We start from the raw sequence: 25,925 nt of genomic DNA, 5'->3' as shown, positions 1-25,925 counted from the left end.
GAGAAAAGGCTTATGGAAGACTTAAGATTTAAGCTGTGTGTATAAAAGGAAGAGAGACAGAGCAGAGATGGTTGGGATCATTTTTATGGCTGAAAGATCAGTGTAGACTAATACAGTCTTTATGGGGAGACAGATGGATAAAAAACATAGAGATGGTTTAATGTGCAAAGTGTTCAGGGAGGGTAAGTAGGCTGAGTTTGATGCAGGATATGGTGATACATTTTTTTAATTTGGATATAACATAAAGTTAAAAACTCAAGGTGCCCATTATCAGAACTGGAGATTGAGGGTGATTTAAAATTACTCCACGTACTCTAATCACATTAACATTGTACTCTACTAGACACTTTTGTCGGTCCTAACTGTGTTACAAACACAGCAAGTCCTTAGCATCAAAGAAGTTACCATGTTAGGAAAGGGCCATTTTATAATTTACCAAGTGGAGAATCTACCCAATGGAAAGACTATCCTGGGATCTTTGGCTCAGTGAGACAGGGAAACCAGAGAATCTAATTTAAAAGGTAAGAAAAGTGAGAAACAATTATGAAAAACACTTGAACTCAGAGTATGGGAATATATGATTAAAAAGGTATTCAAGACAGCAAATGATAGGGAATTGAACACTCCAGTGAGAAATACGTGTGATTGGAAGAGGGCTGAAACATTTCATTATATCACGCCAAAGGGTAATTCCACTAAATAAAAAAGACTACCAAGAACTGGAAAACAAAAAGAATCCCAACATCTGATTTGACTTTTAAAAAGTTCTTAAAAATCTGTGCTTAAACCCCCAGAACCAGCAGGTCAAAGGAGTCTTTCATGATGAACTTTGCCTTCAGGCTAGAGCTACCCAGACCATCCTGGTAGATAATTGCCTATCCTGTTCTTAAGGTTCTTGTTGAAAGGAAATTCCAAGGCCCCTTGGGTAATGCATACCAGTGCCTGATGGCAGCAGAAGGAAAATTTCCTTTCTGTGGAATGTAAAATTCCTGTGACCGCAGTTTATCCACTTCCTCTTGTTCTTCAGCTAGTCCCTATTCAACACAAGGTCCCCTATTTATATGATCATATGATTTTAAAAGATCATTTCAGGCTTCCTCCACATCATGTCTAACTAAGTTTAATAACGCAAGAAGTGTTTGCACAGGAACTAGGGACGAGGAGAGGAACTTGGATGTGTCTTAGTTTGTGCTCGCTGGCTTCCCCAGAATGGCCTTCTGTCCCATTCAGCAAGCCAGCTCCACCTCCTCTTCAAGGCCTAGGTTCACTCACTCCCTTCCTAAGTCCCCTGGTAGGTGTTACTCTGCACCGGAGCAGACAAAGAGCCAAATTATTAAACGACAATATGCGGCTCTCAATCTCTCTTCACTTGTCCCTCCCCGATCCATGCATACTGCGCACATTTTTGGGGTGTGGGGAACGGGTCGGTGGCTGAGCCTTGTCTTCCACTTGCTCAGTAATGAGATTAACCTGTCTTCTCCCTCGTGTGGCCTCCATATGTCTCTGTCAAAAAGGACAAAGTGATATTTGGCTAATTTTTTGCTAATGTACGTGAGTGCGAGCTGTCTAGGGAAGCTTCCTTTTTCCAGTTAATTTGTACATCTTAACAGCAACCTTCTGGAGATGCTGTCCTCTTGTGTTGTGTATTGCTAATTGTGGGAATTTCTAAGCAATTAAGAAAGGAGTGGGCAGCGTGCCAAGCTGGAGGGGCAATGTTTTTGGTCTGGTCAGGTTTTGCCATGTCCTACCTCTCAGAGCTAGGTCAGGATGTTTACTGATCCATGGCAGGGCTGGGGTTGCTCCTTTATTATTTTTAATTACTTTTTAAATTGGAACAGTGATGCATGCACAATGGAAAATAAACCTCCCTCCTACCCCAAACTCCCATTCACCTCCCCCATGGCATCAAATACAGTCTTTTGACCCAGTACATGTATACTTAACAGATACTAGCTACAAGAGTGACTTTATCTGTATCACTTAATCAGGAAAGATATAAAGAAAAATTGGAGGCACAGAATTAAAAAAATATTCAGCACTGCAAAGAAAGCGGCCTAATGAAATTAGATTTTATAAATTTATTGGGACAAAGATTGATTTTTGGAAAAGCTTATTAATTAAAATTTAAACATTTATTGAGGATCTATTATGTCAGTTCAGAGTTTGAAGGTGAATCCTCTGTAGTGTCAAACTCTGATAAGCTTATTTATTACGGAGAAAAGACTTGTAAGTTGTACTCTCTTGAGCTCAAACTCATGTGAGGAAAAGATCCATAAATAAATAATTACAATATAGTATCCTGAGGGCTGTTGTAGAGATATGAACTAAGTGCTTTAAGAGCCTAGGAGCAAGTCATTGTCTTCTGGAGGCAGGGACATCTTATCAAAGGAGGAAACATTTGTGCTTTCTTGAATGATGTCCGTAAGTTCTTCCAATGGAGAAAGGGGAACTGGAATTCTAAACCTAGGAAACACCATGAGCAAGCACACAGAGGGTGAGAATGCACAACCTTTTTCAGGGAAGCAGGTCAGTGTGACTAGCACTTCTGGGTATGAGACAATGCCGAAGGGTGTCTCGGTAGGAGTGATGCTGGGGGCCAGATTATAATGGGCCATGTGTGTCTGCTAAGGAGAATGGATTTTGTCTTGACGTAGAACTGTTGGAGACTTTTAAGTTGAGAAATGAGCCCCCTGCCTCCAGGACATCTGTTGGTGGTTTGAGAAATAGATTGAAGCAGGGAAGGACTAGAGTCAGGCAGGATTGGGTGGGAACTGCCACAGTCCAAGCCAAGTGGGATGAGACAGTAAAGAAGGCAATTCTGGTGAGAATGGGTTTGAGAGACATCTCTGGGTTGATTTACACAATTAACTATGCCTTAATAGCTAACTGGAATAAGGGGTACAGGGAATTAAAGCTGACGCCAAATTCTCCAGTAAGGCTACTTTGTGAGTTGAGCACCACTAAAAGAAATATGGAGTACAGGAGAATAGATGTATGGAATACATGCATCTAGGTGAATTAAACCTAAGGCATGTTAGTTAGAGATTTCTGTGGCACAATCAGGCCAAGAATCTCTGCAGGGAAAGAGTTGAAATGATACAAGGAGAGTTAGCGCCGTCAAATATTCCACAAAGGTCAAGAAAGATAAAGATTAAAAGGTAGCCATTGGTTTTGTTAATTATGATGTCAACCATGACCTTTGGGAGGGCAGTTTCAGTAGAAGAGGAAGGAAACCAGTTACAATAGGCTGGTAACTGAAAAATTATGTAGGAAGGCATATCTAGAATATATGTACATGTGGAAGGAAAGTAGCTAATAGAGAGAGAAATAGATGCATAGATGAGGCCAAGCAAGTCAGGAGAGGTTGAAGAACCACCCCAGTTCTGCCAGGTTTGCAAAGGACAGAGAAACTCCCTGTGGCACCACCTGCCTCTCCACCTCAGGGATTTACTTCCCCCCAGAATCTCATAATAGCTGCTGCAGCCATCACACTGGCTGTGGGGTTGGGGAAAGAGGATCCTTTTCTTTCATAGACCATCCATCCCCTTACCCATGATGGTACAGGTGAGAAGGGGGTGAAATACACCACAAAGAGCAACTTTAAACTGGCCACACAACGTCCTTATCCTTACAGGGTACAGGCACATTCTTAAGGGGTTTCTGAGGAAGGCAGCTCCTTCCCTTCCTGGTTCCTTGAGTCCCTAGTCTCCTCCTCACTGCCCTGGAGCACCCATGAAGACCCAAGGGAAGGTGGCCCAGAAGGAGGAAAGCATTTCCTCACTCTTTGGCCTAAGACTGCCTTCCAAACCCTTAATTCTTGTTTTTGTATGATTGACACTGAGATTGGCCACTCCTTCAGGGAAGACTCCACTCTACCTTCTACCCAAAGGAGGGTTCAAACCCTGTGGTCCCAAAAGAAAGAACAATCACATCAGAACAGGAGTCCAATAATCAGACAAGACATTTATAGGTGGTTTCTGATTTTGGATTGGCTTACGACCGTAGGGGTGGTGGGTGAGGTGAGGATCAATGGAATATAGGAAAAGTGAAAGTGGTTTATTTCTTGATGCATTTTATTGTCTGTGTGAAGTAGGGTCCTGGGACTACTGCTGAGATGGAGGGACGGCGGGTCAGTTGGGATTTGGAGAAGACTAGTTTGGAGAATGGAAATTGGAGCCAATTAGCAAAGGATAAAATACTGCCTGAGAGCACCAAAGGCCCGCTGAGTACGGAAATCACTCGCTTGTCCAGGAAATAAGGCCATATGAGGTTTTGCTCTAGCAGAGTAGCAGCCTGGGGGCAGGTATGGAGAAGTTATGGTTGGAATTATGTGAGACGATAGATTGGCAAGGTGGGCACAACCAAAGGACAATGATATGAAGGGTCTAGGATGCTGGTGAGGATGTGGTGGGAAGTTTTGATCATGAGGCCCCGGCTGGGTAGGTGAAATGGTATAGACAGGAGTGCTGATGGATTGGGAAAATGGGATGGAGTGAAGAAAAGTACAGGTCTTACTAAGGCTGGCAGGTGGGTTTGGGGAAATAAGGGAATGGGAATGATGAAAGGGCAGAGTTTTTGGCTAGATGATGGATTTCTGTGTTTTAGATGTTAGAAATGAAATAGTTCTGGGGTTGGAAAGTGGGTGTAGGTAGATGAAGGGAAGTCAGTTGGGAGCCATAGCTCCCACATTGGGATGTGTAAAATGATATCGTCATTGGACTTGGACTTAAAGTCATTAAAATAAATCTGCCCTTGAGAATCAGATTGATGAGACCCAAACAAATGTAAAATTTGGGATAGTATTTGTTATGCTTTGCTTAGCATGCAGTTAAGAGGTAAGGGAGGAAAAAAATAGGCTTCTCTGTAGACCTTATAAAGAACAATACGTGGAAAACTCACTTTGTGGTTGTCCTTCTATTAAGAGAATGAAGTAACATACCAGCATGTTTTATATTCCAGATTTTTTAATTCTCTGGACAAATAAGATCATCCTGGCAGCAATGGACCAGGATTCTCTCATGGCACCAGTAAAATTCCTTACTAGGTTATCTAATCCCTAGTAGTGCATATTGCTGCCCCATACAGGGCTGAGTGTCAGTTGCTATTATTATGTTCATATTGTCTTTATTAGAGTTAAGAGGAAAGCGAAATATTTCTTATATCCAAAGCTCTTTCAAACTTGGAAAACCAAAGATGAATCAGGAAGACTATTCCTCTGCATATAATATGCAAATATATCACTGTTAAAAAACTATAAATTATGAAGCTCTTATGAAACAAATCCTTTCGGCTTTACTTATTGCATTGTTCTTTGTTTGTTTGTTTTTAAACTTTTATTTATTTAGGTGTGTTTTTCTAGGACCCATAAGCTCCAAGTCAAGTAGTTGTTTCAATCTACTTGTGGAGGGTGCAGCTCACAGTGGCCCATGTGGGGACTGAACCGGCAACCTTGTTAAGAGCACTGCACTCTAACCAACTGAGCTAACCAGTCACCCCCATTTATTGCATGGTTTACCTGGCTCCTACAGGCATCTGAGTATGCAATGACTCCTGTAATAAAATAATAGTAGAGATACGATCAAATACATGATAATTTACAAAAGTAGTATGATAAGCCATAGTAATTTTTAGAGCAAATCATTTTGTTACTTTTGATAGTATAATCCTATTGAATCCCTAGTAATTAATAGATTCCCTCAAAGTGCTACCTGAGAACAATTTAATAAATTCAGTGTTTCCTCATTGGCTGGAAAGTGTTGCTGTAATTCCCTGAGTGCCTAACTTCTTGGCAGCCATATACACTTGGAGAAGATGGCTTCAAGGGAAATGGATGAAGAATCTTTAGTGTCAGAGGAGAGGAAGAATATGCAAATGAAGCTTTTGACAGGTCTAACTTGTCTCATTGGTGCCTAGGAAGAAAGGTAATTGCTACCTATTTCTTGTCAAGAATCATGATAAAATAAACATAATCCAAGCCTTAGGAGCATAATAGATTAAAATCAACATCTTGGATTAAGTTAGGAAACAAATGGGTAGCCCTTGTGCCCAGTACATTGATACAATCTGCTATTTCCTAAAGCACTTTGGTCTTCTACTTTCTGCTCTAGTAAACTCTCACATTAAGCATACGGGGAGCAGTCAAATGTGAAAGTTCAGAGGTTCAATTTCATCTTTAGAAAGATATACGAAATAAAATGAGTTTGAGATTTGGGAAAGAAAATTGTCATAATACATCCAGAGAAAAAAATAACCTGAAGGCCAAATATTCAGTGAGTCAGAAGAATTTAGAGTCATAATGTTAGAGCCTGCGAACTGGAAACTAGATATGAATTCATAACCTACAAGGGTATAAATGATGGCAAGAAGTCAGTAAACAGCATCAGTGTTATTCTGGGATGGCGAAGGAAGGTTATTATGGACAAGGGAGCCTGAATAGCTCATTTTCTAGACATCAAATTAAAAATAAAAACAAATAGAAGACAATTTGGTGAAGGGTCATAACAATGAGTAAAAGCTGAGATGGACTGAAATATGAAAAAAACTTAAAAGCGATAGACTATATGTATTGCTGGCATGATGAGATATTCAGATTTTAAAAGTATCTATTGACTTTAAACATTACAAACAAATTCTTCGTCAGACTCTAACCATTAGTATACAGACATAGTAAATTGGCAAAAGCACCATGGAGTTATCCAGAATGAGCATTTTATTAATGTCTTGCCTATGCTCTTACTGCCCTGCTCTGAAAATCAGTCTGAAGGAACCATTAGATAGTATTTGCTGAGGAATGACTATGATATTTTGGCTCTTTTTCTAACTCTAACTTCTATGAATTTTACAATGCCATGAAAACACTTCAGCAAGAGTTTTGGCAAAATATTTACAATTTCTTCAATAACATTGCTCACGGAATAGGAAAAATGGAAAGCAATCACTTAGTAACTGCAGAGAGACAAGCAGGAAGGAAGAGAAACAATTGCATACTATGTTGTTGGTGATGAAAAAAATCTGAGTTTAGCTATTAAAAAAGCCTGCTGGGAGCCAAGAATTGCACATGTCAGAGGAAGATGCTTCTTCCCATCATCGTAGAGGAGAAATGGTACCTACAGTCTAGCTGTTTGTGTGATGAAGTACAGCTATGTAACATCAGCAGGCGTGTGACCAGCGACTTGTGGGAGACAAGCTCTTATGGGGATAAAAAGGAACCTGGCACAGGCCTTGGACTTCTGGCATCATTAGTTTCAGGTCTGCCAAGATACTTTGGGAAATGTTTTAATTTAAATGCCAAGTCTATTTCAACGAAGTATCCCTGGTTTGACCTGTTGGGAGTCCAGAGTGAGATGGATGGGTGCTCATTTGGGAGAACATTAGGTGAATAGATGGTGGTTTTACAAAAAGCATCCTTGAGGTTTAAATCTCTCTATATGTCCTAACTCAACTGGGGAACTCATGTAATGAGTTGCAGTTTACATGACTCTCATAGCATTTTACTAGTGATTGGTAAATGCAGGAAAGGTCAGAGATACCTCCAGCCATTTATTCAAACTACCAAAGATAAAGAACTTTAGGAATAAAGGCCCAGCATCCTTTCCTCCCCCACAGCATACTCACAGGATACTATGACTGCAAATTTGATAAGGTAAATTAAGAACCTGATTTAAATTATTTTAATATATTTTTTCTGCAAAAACTATCACAAGACAAAAAAAAAATTTTTTTTGAACCAAAACTAGGGGAAAAGAAAGAAAAGGGATGGGACTGAATCAAATATTAAAACATTGTTGTCCCTTGATGTGAAAATATGTCTGTGAGAGTGTAGGCCCAGGTTGGCCAGAGATGGATAAAAGCCTGTCTGATGGGAAAAACAAAAACAAAAACAAATTAAAAAAACATGAATCCAGATCAGAAGAATTAAAACACCCCAAGAATAACATCAAGGTATTTGAAGTTGCTTCAGAGACAAGGGAGGGTATGTATATGTATGTAAGGCCCATTTCCTCAGAGGCTACTTGGTATTTGCTACAACATCATGTTAATGAAAGCAAGGTCTTTAAGTTCACCGCCCCCCCCCCCCCGCCCTCCCCGCCCCCCCAGCGGACTATCAGTTTCTCCTTCGTGCCCTGCGGGAAGCGCATTCCCAGAAAAGGAAACACCCTGGTTGAAGAGCTGCTGGGGGCTAGAGAAGGGCTGGAGGCTGGAGCCAGGGAGCCGGGGGATGGAGAAGGGGTGGGGTCAGGCTGGATGGGGCCTCGGGTACCACGCTGTGAGTCTGGGCCCTGTCTAGCTCGAGGGATGGAGTTCCTGGGGAGTTAATTGCTCCGGGGAACGACATGATCAGGGTTAATTTTGGGGCCACTCTACCTGAAGAGTTGGGGCTGGAGATAACAGTGGACGACCAGAAAGAGGAGGGACTGGCTATGGTGATCTAAGTGGGATATCCTGCCCCCCAAAGATGAGCCTGACCTCGGGCGGGGCCCTTAGAGAGAGGGCTGGACTAGTCGGCATCTCTGGCAGCGGGATCAGGAAGGACACTAGAAGGGAGGGACGACAGTGATAAATCCCTGTAGGGAGACTCGAAGGGTGCAGAACAGGCTCTGTCGAGGTCCTCTGCTCCTCACTTCTCGCCGTCCGCCCACCGTCCGCCCACCCCCTCGCCCTGGCATCCTTGAAACCAGTTGAATCAATTCACAGTTCAGGAGCCCAAGAGAAGGAAATTGGTTTCTGTACGTGAAATGGGGTCTGACCCACTGGGGAAGCCCAGAGGGGAATGTCCGGATGGCCTTTCCCCGAGCTGGGTGGGAGGGGAACGAGTCCCGCGCGCGGGGCTGGGGTTAGAAGGAGGCACAGCCGTCCAGCCCCCGGAGCCCCAGGACCTCCGCTCCGGGCCCCGCGGCCTGCGCGGTCCTTGCCCCTCGGGGCGCCAGGCGGGTGATTGGCAGTTGCCGCAGCTCTAGTGGGGCGGGGGTATCCGGGACTGCAGCCGCCTCCCGTCGCCGTCCGCTCGGCTGCGAGGTTCCCGCGGCCGGATGACCTGGCCCCACCGCGACGGCGGCGACCTCGAGCCGGAGCCCGGGCGGCTCGCGGTGGGTCAGGAGCGGCGGGGGAGGGTCCCGGTGGCCTGTAGGGGGCAGCGCCGAGCTCGGGAGAAGACGGCCGCGGGCTGGAGTGGGTGGGTCTGGGCTACCCCCCGGCCGCACAGCAACTGTCACGGCTGGGCCGTCCCTGCCCGCCGTGCGCTTCCTCTTGGCATCTCAGGCCTCAGCGGGACCCTGGGGGGACGCGCCACGGCCGGCAAGCGAGGACCTCTGGGGAGTTGGGGTCCGGGGAGACCCGTGACGCTTCCCGTCCGCCTGGGGCCACGAGACCCTCGGGTGGCGCCTCCGCGTGGCGAGAGAGCGTAGGGGCGCCTGCGGCTTCCCCTCGCTGGGAGTCTAAGGTGGGCACCCCGGCTCCGGGGCGGGGCGTCCAGTTCCTGCGTGATGGGTGTTCCGACCCCTGGGGTGGGTGACCTGAGCCCCCGGAGAGGGAGCCCCGAGCCCCAGAGTTGGGCGCCCCGTTACCTTGGGATGGGTGCCTGGAGCCCCTGAAGTGGGCGCCTGGTGGCCCCGGGGTGGGCGCCCAGCCCGCGCGGGTTATTTTTGGCGCCCGCCGCAGCGCGTGTGCCGGGGCGTGTTTTCCTTCCCCAGGTGCCGGGAGCCCGGGCTCCACCGCCACCGGAGCTGACTTATGTCTCTCTCTCCTCTTCCCTGCAGAAATCTCCCGATAATTCTGCCGCCAAGACTTTAACTGTGTGCGAGGCGAGCTCGAAACAAACATCACATCTAAATTAAAAAAAAAAAAAAAAAGAAAAGAAAAGAAAGAAAAAAAGAAAAAAAAAGCGGAAGAAGCGGCCGAGGCGGCGGCGGCGGCGGCGGGAGGAGGCGAGGAGGAGGGGCCGCGCACGGCGGCCCGAGGCGGCGGCGGGGACGCGGGGACGCGGGGACGCGGCTTTGTGCTGGCGGGTCGCGGGGCGCCCATGGCGGAGTGCAGCCGGGGGGGCGCCGCCGGCGGGGCCCTGCCCACCTCCCCGGGCCCGGTCCTCGGCGCCAAGGGCGCCCTGAAAGCCGGAGCGGGGGAAGGCGGCGGCGGTGGCGGCGGGGGAGGTCGCATCGGACACGGGCAGGCGCGCTGTGACAGCGGCGGGGTTTCCAACGGAGACTGCAGCCTCGGCGTGTCCGGGGAGGAAGCCCGGGCCAGCCCGGCCAAGGAACCTCGCGGCGCGGCGCTCGCTTCGACCCCCAGTCCGGCCGCCTGTCCCCTCCCCCGGGAGAGCAATTCCGGCGGCCTGCCCCGCCGGAGCAGCATCATCAAGGTAGGTGGGAGAAGGGGATTCATCGCACACCCACAACCGTCCTTGGGGTCTGTTTCCCCAGGAGGGGAGTGGTGGTGGAAGGAGGGGGTTGTAAGAGGAGCCCACTGCTAACGAGAACTACTGGTGCACGGGTGTTTAGGGAGGTTGAGCCGGGATTGGATGCAAATGGCATTTGGAAAGATTGGAGAGGTGATCCTTAGTGTGCAGGGGGAGCTGTGCTCAGACATTCCCAGTTGAACTTGGGGCTGTCACCTCTCCCGGGATTGGTCTGGAATTATGGTCTGTACCTGGATGGGCAGGGCATGTTCTTCTGTGGTAGCCTAGGCTGGTAACAGACTCCCTGGTAAGGTTTCTATTGTATGTAAGAGACAGTGATTATGTGAAAACATTTTCTGAAAAATCCCAGGTCTTGAACGGAGATTATTTAATAGGTTTCTTCTGATCTGTACATAGTTATCCTTTGCAAATGGTTATACTTCGAGGCTGCAAAGTCTCTGGTCATTTAATCACACAGAGAAATAGAGTAGGGTTCTGAACATAAATGCAGATTTCCTCTTTCTTAGGCTCAAACGCGCTGAGAGATTACAATTCTGCACAATTTAATCTTTTTCTTGCTGCAGTAGGCAGGCCTCCAGTTCTGTGGAAGTTCTTTTGGGCAGTTTGCTTGGTTTTGATGTCTTTTGCATTCTGTTATTCAGCAGAAGAAAGTCAGCAATTGTTTTGTGCATTCTAAACTCAAAAAGTAATGTTAGGAACGCCTGAGTTTGTGGTGGTTTCATTCTAGTATTACATTTTGGTCTGCAGTGTAAAAAATATTTCTCATGACATGAAGTGAAAAAAGAATAGTTGATGAGCTAAGAAGAGCAGAGCCTTAGGCAAGACCAGCTCATTCTGCTCAAGTTTGGAGCAAATATGAAAATGTTGCTTTCTGAAAATCAAGGGGTTACCAGGACAGTGAGGAGCAAAGCATATTGACAGGGCCGTACCCACCCTTACTGTGGCTGATAAGCAGTGGGGGAGAGGTCAGAATGGGCCACAGTGAAAAGAGTTAGCACTGGTGGTATTTGAAATTTAATTGGACCTACAGAAATCTTCTAAGTACAGTGTATCTGATAGTGTTATCATGCAGTCATCTAGTGAAATATACCACCTTGCTAATCTATGTAACAGGCAGTTGTGAAACTGCTTTTTGCTCTGTCATTTGTTTGCACAGTTTATGTCTGGGCAAAGGCACAATTGAAGCTCAAGTGTGTTAACTACGTGCAGCAGGCATTTAGAGTTTAAGGAAAGAAAAGTATATTTCTGCTGCATACCTAGCTTTTAGTGACTCACATTTTCTTTTACTCTGTAGCTTGTTTCCATGTAAATTGCTTTCAACTGTGTGTGATAATACTATTGAGTTATGTGTTATATCTGTTTTTTTTGTTGTTTTTTTTTGTTTTTTTTGATGACTAGAGATTTGTGGTGACTTTGCTCTTAATGGAATTTGAGGTGAAAATTTCAGAGAAGATTCCAGCCTACCTAATTTTAACTCCTCTCCTTCAGTTTTCTGGAGGGGCTTGTTTTTCCATTTAAAAAAAAAATTCTAACTTTATTGTTGTGCATAGTGGGATTCACAATATAACTTAATTATAACAGCATCTGTTTTAATTTTACATTCATGGGAGATTAGGAAGAAGGATGGTTTTCCAGTATTTCTGATATGTGGAATTGAGAACTTGTTGATAAGATATCATTTCTTCTTTGAATACTATAGAAGAACATGGGGAAATGATTATTCGGAACTCACTGGTTTTTGAATTTTTAAACTTTCAAAGATTTGTCAGTTTTTTTCTTGTTAATGAAGGCAGTTGGCTTCTTATTCACAATTGTATTTCTAGATACACATTGCCAGGAACATAGTAGGACCTCAACAGATTGCTTCTTGAATAAATGGAGGAATGATAAGGACGTTCATTTTCTCTGTTAAATTCCGTTAATTTCTAAAATGAGTGGTTTTGGATTTACCAGTCTTATATCTTGTTCTTTGTCTTTTACCTCCTAAGATGAGTTGACTGACGGCTTTTTCTTGACCTCTGTTTTCAAGTTTCATTTTCTTAAATATCCTTTAAAAGTATGGAAATAGTGTTGAAAGTTGATCAAGCCTGGATTATAGGAAAGGGACATGCTACAATTAGGTAGGAAACTAGTTGGTATGTTTCTCCTTGAATTGGTGCCTCGAAGAATGAAGATTTTAGAAATTTAGTGTGGTATTTTCTAAAGACATAACAGCATCAAAACAATATCTTGGTAGAATAAAGAGATCTTTAACATCAAATGTCATATAGCAATGAAGAGTGCACAGACATTTTTGTCACATGAATGTCAGAAATTATATTTCTCTTGTTAAAAAAAAATAAAAAGCTCAGCAAAAGCCCATATGAAAAAAACAATAGTGACATCATTCCTTAATTTCCTTGTGCTCTTTTTTTAATAGTAGAGGCAGGAGTAGGTTAGTAAGCCAGGTGATAACTGGGGACCCGAGGGAGTGGTGGGGAGTAAATGCTAGTGAAGGAACAGAGGCCAGAATTTACGGGGTTGCATTAGCTGAAATGTTGGGCTTGTGAGCTATGCCTGTTTCTTAGCTTCCATCTTCATTACAGCCTTGACATCCCTCTCAGATGGGGATCCCCAAATCTGTGTGAGGAATAACAGCCTAAATGTAATCAACAGTGGGCAAAGAAAGGGAACTACTGCAGAGGTGCTGGACATATGCACAAATATACAGTGAGCTGACCAGAATTCTATTCCTCATTTAAAATAATTTCTTTTGAACTCCATCTGTTTTGTAAATATGGTGTTAAGTAAGAAATTGTAAAACTGCATTTCTGCCAAAGTAGATCTATACTAAAAGAGCTCCTTGGTTATGGTAAGACTGTGGATGCAAATTGAGAGTAAGCAGCCTTGTAGAACCTTTTACAAATACCTTGAGAAGACAAATAAATCATCACCAGATTTTTCTACTTTTCCTTAATTGATGCTACACTTTTTAGATTATTTATCAAGGCCCGTTACTAGATTTTTAAGGAAGGAGCTATTATGTTTGTCATTTTGAGTAATCTAGTAAACGAAAACATCACTTTCATTTTCTCTTTCCATATTTCATTTCATCACATCATTCAATACAATGCACGCTTTATTTTGAACCAGTTAATTTGGTTAGTTTAGATGGCATCCATTTTTTACAAATAGTGCAATCCATTAATTCAAGAGTTTGGCTGACAAAATGAAGTAGCATTTTTAGGCCTTAGGTTTCTTTTTAATTTTGTAAATAAATGAAGTTAAAATGTCTGTATATTTGGATGGTTTATTTTAATCCAAACTAATTGAATATTTTAGTTGGTGCTTTTAAAAATGTGGTATAATTTGAATAAAGAAAAATTCACTCTTGTTTGTGTCCAGTTCTATGAGATTTGACAAACACACACAGTCATGTAACCACCACCACAATCAAGATACAGAACAGTTTCATCATCTCAAAAAATGACCCCAGGCCTTTCGTAGTCTTTCCTTCCTCCCATCCCCAGACCACGGCAACCTTTGATCCTAGGCACTTTTTTTTAATGACTAGAAAATATAGCCATTGCTTTATTTTGGTAGTTAAAAGTAACAACAGCAAGCACCATTTATTAAACACTTACTATATGCAAAACACATGAAAAGTGCTTAACATAATTCTCTGACTTGGTCCTTTACCAAACACATAGCCTGAAGAAAATTAGAGTTCAGAGAGCTTAACCCCTTGCTCAAGGTCTTGGAGCTGGTGGTTGTACCCCACTTGGGTATGGCTGCACTCTGTTGCACCCAAATTATACTGGCAATTTTAAATTGTCTGTATAATTAAGGTAGCCTTGGTAATTTGGAACATCGAATGTGATTTTCCCCTTTAAACGTAGGGGACATTGGAGGGGGAAAAAGAATCTCTATTTCTTCTGGCAGAAGACGTTGACAGATAATATCACCAGGCAGCTGTTTAGTCACCTGTTGTGGCTGCTTGACCAGAGCCTCTAGCTTCATGGGGGCCAATGGTTTGACCTTGCCCAAGGTGGCAACCCTTATTTTTCTTAACATCGTTATTGGCATTATCATAGTACTCTGTGTAGGAGAAATACTTTTATTACCTTTATGCCAACGTATGTCTTCATGTCTTGATGCTAAGCACCCCAAGTTGGGGAATAAGCAGAATTTTTGCATTTGTTATACATATTTGTACAAAATAATAAAAATGTACATATGAATATTGTACTGACCCATGGTGTAAATAAACTAGACTCCTTGCAGACAAAAGCTGAGCTGTATTTATCAGTTCTGCACCAATAACAAGCGCTCAGTAACTGTATTTTGAATTGGATCTTAAATATAATATCTGTGTTTTGACTTTAGACTTTTTTTTTTTCTTAAATGGTTGGGAAACGAAAACTCCATGCCCAGAAAACTTCTGGCATATCATAAATAGTAAACAGATAGTGACTGGATAACAAAGTGAATTTGTCTGGAAGATAGGCAGCCTGGATCATTTGGGCCAGAGAAATCTAATGGCCACTCAGCAATTCTCCACTTCACTTTGTACTAATGCATTTTAGGCCACACAGATAACTGTGGAAAGGCCAGGGCATGGGACTTTGTCTCAGCCCACTCAGAGAGCTTTTATCACAATCCAGCGTTCAGTTTTCAAAAGTCATCAGAGGGTATTCATTTTTATACCTTAAAAACTGCTTGCCCCCTTTTGCTTTTTCTCTTCCCAGTTTTGCAGTGTCTCCTCCTAACAGTTATGTTTGACTTGGGTTGTTTTACACTAGATCCAAATAGACAACTGATAGGAAATTGTTCATTTTTTCATTGCTGATCTCAGCCACTCAAGTTATTTCTTAGAATGCTCTCTCCCAGAACCGCTTAAGTTCCTTTTATAGTTCTGTGTGCTCTGTAAGGGGTCTAAATTAGACTGTTCTTTTTCTTCTTTTTTTTTTTTTAAATGCTTACGTTACCCATGCCTCAGTATTCAGCAAATTCAGGCAATGTTATTTACAGCCTAAATGTAGATGTAAATGATGTATGAACATTCATATTTTCTCTTCAGACTTTATTTTCTACATTCATGTCCAAGAATAGTTCCTTTTTTAATACTAAGTTTTGGCTGTCATTACTTATCTATCCGACCTCTGGATTATATTAGCTACCTTTTTATTTTATATTAGGATTCTGTAGTGTAGGGGATATTCAGATATTTTAACAAGTGAAACTGTGTTTGCAAGCTGCCTGACCAGATTTTTTCTACTGACAATAGTGGTGAATCGAGAGGGTTGTACTTGGCATAAGTGTCCCCTTAGTAGTGACTCAAACTCAAAGTCGGCCCCAGGACGTCTCAGTAGTACCTGTTTTCCTTGTGTCAGAATAATTCCATAGCTTTAGGTTGCTCAAAGTATATAATTAATTACATTGAGCTTTAGAGACAATTATACGAATGGTCTAGCCCGCTGGCAGGACACTTGGCACCTATTTCCAGTAGCAGAGGAGGGCAGGTGGCTAGGCCCTGCTGGCCACTAGTGGTCATTAGGCAGGGTAATTAGACAAAACGTATTCTAGCTAATAATCTCAGCTGGGCTATACCCTGGGGTCTTCTGTTGCTCTCAAGCCACATGTTGAATGTCTGGATTATTGAGGAGGCAGAATGCTGGTGAGAAAAACAGAGGGTGTGGAATTCAGTGCTTGGATCAGATTCTGGCTCCCTTTCTTCCTTTCTGTGTGACCTTGGGCAAGATTTTTAAGTCTGTGTGTCTAGTTACCCCGTCTCTAAAATGGAGAGAATAAAAATCCCCCCTATAGTGTTGTCGTGATGATTAAATGAGATGATGTGTGTGAATATTCAGAGCAGTATATGCACGTAATAAACACTCAGTAAGCAGTACCTAGTATGTTTGTTTTTCTGATTTTTAGTTTCTCTTATTTAGAGTTTATTCTGAGATGAGCAAACTCATTTAACTCCATTTGAGTTGGAGGTCACTAACATTACCATGCCCATTTTGGATGTTTTGTCTTTTGAAACATGCAGAATATACCCAGAGAAATTTCTCGAAACATATTCTAAAGATGCTTTCAAGAATTATTTGTTTTCATGCCATTTTAAATCTGAAGCCTCAGTACAACTATGCACATATCTAAATAGCCGCAGCTAAATGGTCAGAGGATTTTATTAAACTAAACACGTATATGTCTTGATTTCCCTGGGCAGTTTAGATCTATACCTTTCGTCCTGACAAAATTATTAATAGTGCCTTCTTTCACTCTCAAAAGCATCCTGTTTTGGATGTTAAGTGATATGGCCGCTGTACTTATCTGCTTTTTACAAACTCTTTGTTACGTGCGGGAGCCCAGTGAGACTGCTCTTTGCCTAAGCTTAGCCTTTATGTTTTACGCCTCTCATTTCTCAGTTTGGAACGCTTTTCTTCTCTCAGTCACCTTCAAGGTCTGTCTTCCTCAGTTAACCACCTCTCAGAATGAATTGTTTCTTTCTCTGCCTTCCAACCACCACTCTCACTGTATCTCTATACAGCCACGTTTCCTTCTGCCACATAGGTAACTTTTCTTATTCCTTGAGTTTATGAAAACATCTAGTTTAATGTGTGTGGAAAGCATGTATTTAAGTATAGATGTGTGAATGGATGAATAAGTAGACATGAATGGCATAACTTTTGATAGGAGTTTGATGATGTCAGACTTCAGCTGATTTTGTTTGGAATATAAAATTCAGTGGGCTGTGTACTTCAAAGAAGAAATTTATTTCACATGCATAATTTTGGAAACAATCAAACGGAAGGAAATACCTTTATTTAAAGTTGGAATTTGGTTGGTTCCAGAATTGTTCTGCAAGATGTTAATATAAATGATCTGTCTCTTTTGTGCCCCTGAAATAAGAGTAGACCTATGAAATTTTCTTTTGATTTATGTTCTGCTATCAAAGTTTAAAAAGCATGGTGAGAAAGCTTACTGTTTGTTAAAGCATTTAATCTCTTTGCTGGTATTTGGTTTAAGTGATACCTGTAGTTTTTGCTTGGTTTGTTTCTTTTTATGGAAATAAATTACTTAAACTTTTGTTGTCATTAACATTGGATTGTCAAAAGATATTCATTGGGAGTGCTTTAGAATTAATCAAAAAGAATATAAGTAAGGAATATAGAGTACTAATAGGTGGAGTTGTAGAAGTAGAATCGTTAATCCCTGAGCACATTTTGTCACATGATAGAAATTCTACCTTTGGTTGCAACTCGAGGATTGAGTATAGAAGAGTTACTAAGAAATGCTTTGTATGCATTATATCACCAAGTCTCACCACAACCTCTAAGGAGACATTATCATTCCCTCTCCTCAAGGTTAGGGAGTTTACAAGCAAGGTCACAGGGCTGGTACAAGGCAAAGCTAGCATTCAGACCAGGTCTGATTGACTTGTAAGCCTCCTCTTTGAGCTGCTCCATTGCCCTCTTCCCACTTCATCTTCTGAAATGTGTCTTTGACTTTTTCCTTTGTTTTCCTTCTTGCCCAACCTATTCTGGCTTCTTGGTCTTAGCATTTCTACCAGCCCTTCAATAGATGGTTGATTTTTAATGAGGAAAGTGATCTTTTGAGGCTGAATCTTGGAATGAAGCCAACAGATGCTTAATCAACAGCCAATGCTGTAGTCCTGTCCACCATTTCTGTCTGGTCCACAACCCAGAATTTTGTTCTTTTCCTCTTCACATTCCTTTGATGGATTTAAAAACTTCTGAGGAGGGTCATTTTCTGTGTCTGTTTCTTTTTTTTAAAACAAAAAGTTGAGTTACAAAATATACTTTTTAGGGTCCTGAAAAGTAAAGCACGTAATCATTAGTAACAATTTGTTTTTAGGTGAGCTTTTTCTGGTAGTATCTATCTGTATTATTGTTTTGGAATTGTCAAATAATTATAAAACTATAATGTGTTAATACATATCACTATGAGCTCAGTATTCAGGTATCTTCTTAAAGTATGCTAAATATACCGATTTGGAAATCGCTAACATTAACACCCCAGAAACCAAGCAGCTGGATTTAAAAGTGATTAATAATGTAGGTTCATGGGATTTTTTAGAACAGAAAGAGATCATGTACAATCTTTTAGTAATTAGAGATACACGAGGCCATACTGATTAGTACATTTAGCTCCTAGCTATGGTTGAGTTCATTTATTTGCATATTAGCATAACAGAATTGAAAAAATAGTTATGTAATATACTGCAGTATGTGAGTATTAATAGAACAAGATGTGGTCTTCCAAACAGCTATATTTGAGAATTTGTTTTTTGCTATAGATAGCCACATGTGTACACATGCTACACTTGTACATTCATATACTCTGAAGACTTTGTTTATAAATAGTAAAGATTAAGAGCAAATCAAGTAATGTAGTGGTGGGTTAACATAAGTCCTGTCTTGTGAGACTGATGAGTAGCAGGTGTCTGCTGTCTAAATTGAAAATGCCCAGGAAGGGGCAGGCTGTTTTTTATAAGCATTGCTGATGAAGCCTCTGTTGCTGTTGACCAATTAGTGTGGTCACAGAGGGATAAGTGACCTCGTTTGCAGCTGCCATTAGAATCACAAGCCATACGACTCTCTCCATATGGTTTCCTGCTACCTTTTATTTTCCATCTTCCTTCTAAGCTCTGATATCCTGTGGGCATAATAGATGTAATTTTTCAGATATTTAGTATGGTTTGATGTTTATTCTTGAAGGACGTAGTATGTTGCTTAGATTTTTATTTCTATCAATCCATGCTAATAGATAATATTAATACCATTGAATTATTCAGATGCTTTCATATTAGAACTAGTAGAATTCCTCATATAATATCAGTTTTAAGGATGTGTTTATCTTTGGAATTTTTTATAATTTGTTGAAAGATCTGTATGCTCTTTCAAGTCTTTCTCTGGCCTATGCATATTCCCATAAATGTTTTTCTATATATAAAAAACAACATTAGAGTGGAATTGCTGTGTCATAGGATATGTATATATTCAGCTTTAGGAGATATTGTCATGTGATTTTTCTACTTAACTAGCTAAACCAATCTACACACCCACCATGTTATGGTTAATGTGAGTTCTAGTTGCTCTAAATGCTTACTGGCACTAGGTATTGTTTTTTGATTGTGACCATTTTGATGGTTATGTAATGGTACCTTACTGTGGCTTTAAGGTTGCATTTCCCTGATGACAAATGATATTGAGCACCTTTTCATATGTTTTATTGGGCATTTGGATATTCTCCTTTGTAAGATACCTGTTCAAGTCTTTTGCCCATTTAAAAAATGGTTTTTATTTCTGTTAAATGGATTGTAGGACTTCTTTACCTTTTCTGGATGCATATGTATTTGTATACATATGTGTATGTATGACTCATATGTATATACATATACACACACGTATGACTATGTGTATATGTATATATATGCCTACTTTCTAGTATATGACTTATCTTTTCACTGTCTTAAATGGTATCTTTTAATGAATAACAATCCTTAATTTTAGTGAAATTCAGTTAATTAATAATCAAGTATCAATTATCAAGCATTTTCTTTTATGGTTATTATTTTTGTGTGCTGTTTTAAAAAATCTTTTCTTAGCTTAAGACTATGAAGATATTCATTTATTTAATTTGTACAACCTTCACTTTTTACATTTAGATCTACAGTCTATCTGGAAATTATTTTGTATATGGTATGAGGTAGGGGTCAAGATTTTCTTTCCATATAAATAGCCAATGAATTAACTCAGCACTATGTATTTGAAAATACCATTTCCCCCCACTGCACTGCACTGGCCATTTGTTGTAAATGAAGTGACTGTATATGTATGGGTCTGTTTCTGGAATGTTTGTTTCATGAGTCTCTTTGTCTATCCTTGTGTTCATACCATCCTATCTTACTAGTTATGTACCAAACAGGTGTTATTCACCTATTTGTATATTAAAAGATATACATATACAAGAATGCTTATAGCAGCATTAAGTGTAACAGCACCAAACTGGAAACAACCAAATGTCCATATTATAAAATAGCATATCATGCAATGGAATACTATAAAGAAAAAAAAAAAGAACAGATGACTGGTACATGTACCACTCTAGTGTCTCAAGCATGCTGTTGAGGGAAAGAAACCCGCCACAAAAGAATACGTGTTATATGATACCATTTATACAAAGTTCAAAGATAGGCAAACTAATAAAACATTCACAAACACGTGAAACATCTTTTTTGCTACAGTGGAGCACTTCTGGTGTGGTGAGACCCGATAGAGTCCTGAGCTGAGTGATGGTGTGGAAAGCCCGTGGAGGGAAGGGCAGCTGCGTGGAATAGCAAGAAGTCTATGTTTCCTGGGCTGTACTGAAGACACGCGGAGCTGGGCTCGGGTGGGAAGTGGACACAATAGCGAAGGCTGTGTCAGTCATTGGAGTCATCTTACACTGCTGTTGTGATTGCTGGGAGTTTTTATGAGTTGCTTGGTGTACTTGTGAGTGTTTTAATCCCTTCAGGTGCACTCAAAGGGTTTAATATTCGAAAGTGCGCTGCTCATACAAAGCTTTGAGAACGACTCATTTGTGGAGCACCTGTTCTCTGTGGGACAGTTTTCTAGATGACGCTGTTCGGCCTCAAGAGCAGTCAACAAACAGAAACCAGTTATCCAGGTCTGTAGACAAAAAGTGGAGTCATTTAATTACTATTGAGTAGCAATATACCTAAGATTCTAGGTGGTCAACCTAGAGTTTTAGCTCTACTGAGCACTTACCTTGTCCCCTCTAAATATTCTTTCAGGTGGGGAAAACACCAAATATTCAAATGGGTCATTTTAGGACACACCAGAATTGCCTGTATTCGAAAACATAATAATGTTCAGATTGACTTCAGTCCAATTAAATTAGAATTTCGTGTGTGTGGGTGGGGGAGGAGGGGCGGTTCCTAAAGTACCCTGGGAGATTTTAAGGTGTAGTCGGGATTAAGAACAGTTGTGAAACCTTTCTCATATGTTGGGTCATTGACTGCCCCCTTCAGCTCTGTTAGATATCAGGGAACAAGCAGCTCCCGAATCCTGCAGGTGACAGGCGGTTGGTGATCCTGTGGCTGATCAGGTGCAGGGGGTAGGGTTAAACCTTCACCTGCCTCACTGGAGCTTTTTCTTCAAGGAGCTGAGTTGCCCTTTTTTTGAAGGGATATAAAATACTGATAAAAGGGGAACCGATTCTTAATTACAGCTGGAGAAACAGATGTTATATGTGAAAATGATGGTATGCCCTGTGTGCTAATCATGGTGCCACAAGGATGTAGTTTTGATCCAGGTAAAGGATGTGTTGTGTCAGTTCCCAAATAGGCCCTGGGTTGGTTATTTGGAATCTTGTCTACCTGGGTTAATCATCACGGGGTAGCCGATACGTCCTGCTCCATCTCTTGGTTCTTTCCCAGCCCTGACAGAGAAAAGACATCCTGTGTACCCATGACATTCTGCATCAAGGAGGAAGAAGTTTCCCAGGAGGGATAGTTTTTAGAAAGAACTAACTTGACTGAAGCATGAGCATTATTTCTAGAGAGAGGTTATTGCACTTTGCTGAATGGAGTCCTCACATTTCCTTTAACCACCTCAACTTGGGCTCAGGTGGCAACAAGTAGCAAAAATGCTCTTTACTCATGGAAGATTATAAATCGACATTTGCCAGACAGGTATCCATTTGTACAGGAAATTTGTGCTGAGAGGAATCAATCTGGTGATGTTTCAGGGTACCGCATTACGGCGCGCTGACAGTCTGGGTTGGTATGCCATGACCTTTGGGTGAACGTCTACTTTCTCAATGCCGTACCATTTTCCCCTCGCCACACAGACCCTTGCGGTCAGGAGGAATGACCACTGCATTCCCAAAGCATCTATAAAAATATTTTATTGCCTACAAAGCAGTAACATGAAAATATCAGTGTTTCTTATTCCCAGTCGTGGTTACTTGGTGTGTATTCTTTCCTTCTCAACTTGGTTGCTCTGTTAGCAGATCATCAATAATCACGTTTATTCTTTTAGGTCACTTTCCTTTCTCTTCCAAATTAACCTGGGGGGAATCTTCCAGCAGAGAAACTTGTGTCCACTTATTCTAGGTTGGGTTGAGGAAGAGATGTGACCTGGTGGGAAGGCTGAGTCTTTGGAGACTCTGGTTTCTAGAGGCTGGAGGAGTTACCCACACTTCACCAGTAGAAAAGTGTTCTTAAGCCTTCCTGATCGTGACTGGGGCTCACTTATTAATACATATATCTTTAATAGGTAGTTTTGTTTGTTGTCAATGTGAGGCATAGTGGAAATGAACTTTAATATTCTTTGAGGAGAAAGTCTACCATCTTTTTGTGAAAATTGAGCACCCAGTGATATTGACAAGCGAGAAATCAGAGAGGTTTTCTTTCCTATATAATTAGAGAGCTCTTCTTACCCATCTTCTTTGTTAGGGAAGTAAGTATTGTTGAAGAATATTTTTAAATAGTTAAAAAGCCCTTTGTCCCAAAGAATAGCTGCCATTGATGAATGCTCCCCTGAGGGGATTGGAAGCAAGAAAGTGAAACAAAGTGAGAGAAATAGGACACATGGCACTCTGCTGTGCTCCTTACTTAGAAGTGGATAAGAGGCTTCCTCTCTGTGGCAGCCCTGACCTTGGTGCATTTATCCTGCTGCCCTCATCATTACTAGGTACCAAATAGTTACCAGGTAAAACAAGGAGGCCGATGGCTTAGAAGGTGTCACCAAAATAACACGGCATGATAAATCTCCTCTCCCCAGATAGAATTTAGTAACTCTTAGGCCCTTCATTCCTAGGAACATCAGGGGCCATTAGATTCATAAAGTATGCTCCAAAAGAGCACTTGCATCCTTTTCCACACCAGGCTACGGAGAGAAAACGATAGACTTGTACAGCCAAGTTTGAGGAGTTTGCTTGTGGTTACAGGCCTCACCCAGCTATGGTGAAGGCAGCGATGGAAGGTGGGGGGTGGCAGGGATCAGTGTCGTGGCCAGCCTGTAAGCCACCGGTGGCACACTGATTAGGAAGCTGTGCTTTAAAAGTGCTGGAGAGGAGAGCAGAGGTGTAAGGCAAGGTACAGTCAGCTCTGAAGTGCCCTGCACCTCTCGCTGTCGAGGCGATGCCCTCCATAACACAACTCCAGTGGTTAGTTGAAGCTTGGCCCCAAGACATACCATGGAGCCACTGTGCACACAACAGCAGACAGGTTAGCCTGGCTTATGGATGTGAGAACTGAACATCTGGAGTGAGAGGAACAGTCAAGCACTGTATGCATGGGAGGGCCGATTTTGTATATAGAGAGGACTGTAAATCTAGCCTTTGGCTTTCTGCTTATCTGAATGAAGCAGACCATTGGGGTCATGTTTAAAACCAACAAGAAAGGAGTCTCCAGTGGGCAGGAAGGATGAATTCCCTAGATTCTCTGCAGAGGTTCAAACCCAAGATGTGGGGAGTTATGGGCTGTGATTTAGGGTTTGTGCCTCTGCTTGACTGAAATATGAAATATCGAGAGGTTTCTGCTTTCTCCTTTGGTATAAGAAGTACAGGAATTCTTGTCTGCCAGATTTCTTATGTCTTTTGGATACCTGGGTGAGTACTTTTTGCATAACCGATGTTATAAGTGAAGCCTTCATAAATCTTGGGAGGATCTATTTGTCTGAATGATTCAGTTTTTGCTATTTTACTGTTGATTCAATTCTTTACATGAGAAAGATCTGGGCTGTTCCTGTAAGGTTGCTCATAAATCTATTAAACTACTTGCTCTCCTGCCCCCAAAACCCTAACAAAAAACTCTACCTTATTTTAAAGGTCACATTTAATTTTTCCCCCTCTCTGATCATTAATAATTTAAAATATTTTCAATACTCCCTGCTCCACTTTATTTGAATATCATGTTTTCGTTTCATATTTTGAATTTGGTTTACTCTGCCTTTGGTTTACCTACTGTTTCAATTGAAATGCTTAACCCCAGGTCCTGTGCGTTTTCCCCCCGTCAATCATTTTTATTGTTTTTCAGCATTGTGAGCTGGTGGGTTGGTATGATTGTTTTAGTCACTACCAGGATAAAGCCATTGAAGTCGTAATCTCAGAGTCTTGAAAGGTTCAGTTATGAGGTAGCAGTGACTGTGATACTAAAGAAAATAACCTACTTTTTTTTTTCCAGACAAAGGTAAAAATTCAGAGAAGAATTCAGGAAGTCTCTTAAGGCATTAACAATTTACATATAGTTATTTGTGTATTTTTAATACTTTTCAGTGGGCTTGAAAAGGCAATAACATTTTTAATTAATGAAATTACACTATTGTTTTCTCATAGAGAGTATCCAATTGAAGACAGAAGATTTGAACTTTATATCTAGCTTGTATTAGTATTTTGACTTTTAAGAAAATCAGTTAAACTCTTTATATCTCACCATATTCTCCATAAGCTGAAATAAAGCTATATATTTATCTGCTCATATCAGTAGGATAATCATCCTAATGGTTTAAAAGAGGTTTAAAACTCCAAAAGCAACATGTCATGTAAACATAAAATGGTGGTAACACTACTTCATAACCAAAGGGAAAAAAAAGGGAAAGTTCCTCTGTATGCTACTAACACCTCGTATTTGCATAGGTCTTTAATCTCTACAAGGCATTTTAACAACCCAGTTTACTCTCACAGCTATCTTGTGCTGTGGACATGATCAGTGGCCCCCATTTTATAGGTGAAAAAGTTGAGACCTATGTGTACAAAAGTACACATAGTCTCACAAAATGTTAGCAAAGTTGAGCCTTGGACCCAGGTCTCCTACTTCTAGTCCAGTTCTCTTTTCATTCTCTCCTCCATTCAGGTACCTTCACACATTTTATATGTGTAAATTGGGAAGGTGACACTTCATTCTTTACCCACTTAATTAACAAGGCACAAAAATAGAAACCCAGCATCCTGAAAAGGTAATCTCTGGGCAGCACCCATTTGAGGTGGTGAATTGTCTGGCTGGCTGAGACACCGAAGAGCTGTTTTTCTGCTGTGAAAGGAACTGAACTGTAATGCCTTGAACATTTGTCTCTGGCCCACTATTATTTAGAAAAATTAACTGCTTTGCTGCTTATTTTGATAAGGCGAACCATCTGTATGGCCTTGAAGTTAAAAAAAAATTGTATTTTTGCACTAAATTTATTTAGCAAGTCAGACCTGTTTGTCATTCCAGTGTTGCTCCTGGCCACTCTGGAAGCCACCTGTTGCTTTCAAGGTGCTGCTGCTGAGTGACGGAGGCCCCCTCAGAATGTGGGGGCTGTGTCGTGCCAGCTTGCTGGGGCAGTCCTTTTCCCGTGGCAAGGTGACCCAGGAGGAAACGGGGGTGGACAAGGACAGGGTCGCAGGCTGTTCTCCTCTGAGCCAGGGAGCTTTGCAGAGAGGAAGATTCCACTCTGTAGTCCAAATCTGCCTCTCTGACTCTAGGTGGGCAGTGCCCACACAAATGGTTTACTGTTGTCAA

At 41.6% G+C, this 25,925-nt stretch overlaps 1 protein-coding gene across 3 annotated transcripts in view; it reads left to right on the top strand.

The window, feature by feature from the left end:
• Window positions 1-25,925, top strand: part of PLCL2 (phospholipase C like 2) — a 250,193-nt gene that overhangs the window by 62,456 nt on the left and 161,812 nt on the right. Inside the window, exons 1-2 of one of the 3 annotated variants that reach the window (XM_074312804.1) lie at window positions 8,879-9,086; window positions 9,756-10,354. In XM_074312804.1, coding sequence (XP_074168905.1) covers window positions 10,019-10,354 — 336 coding nt within the window. In that variant the 5' untranslated portion in view covers window positions 8,879-9,086; window positions 9,756-10,018. Of the gene's footprint in view, window positions 1-8,878; window positions 9,087-9,154; window positions 9,440-9,755; window positions 10,355-25,925 lie in introns of those variants that run through there. The other 2 variants (XM_074312802.1, XM_074312803.1) reach the window with 2 other exon arrangements.

Source organism: Rhinolophus sinicus, linkage group LG10 (assembly GCF_036562045.2).
Source record: "Rhinolophus sinicus isolate RSC01 linkage group LG10, ASM3656204v1, whole genome shotgun sequence".
Classification (NCBI taxonomy): domain Eukaryota; kingdom Metazoa; phylum Chordata; class Mammalia; order Chiroptera; family Rhinolophidae; genus Rhinolophus; species Rhinolophus sinicus.
This window is presented reverse-complemented; position numbering and strand designations above follow the sequence as displayed.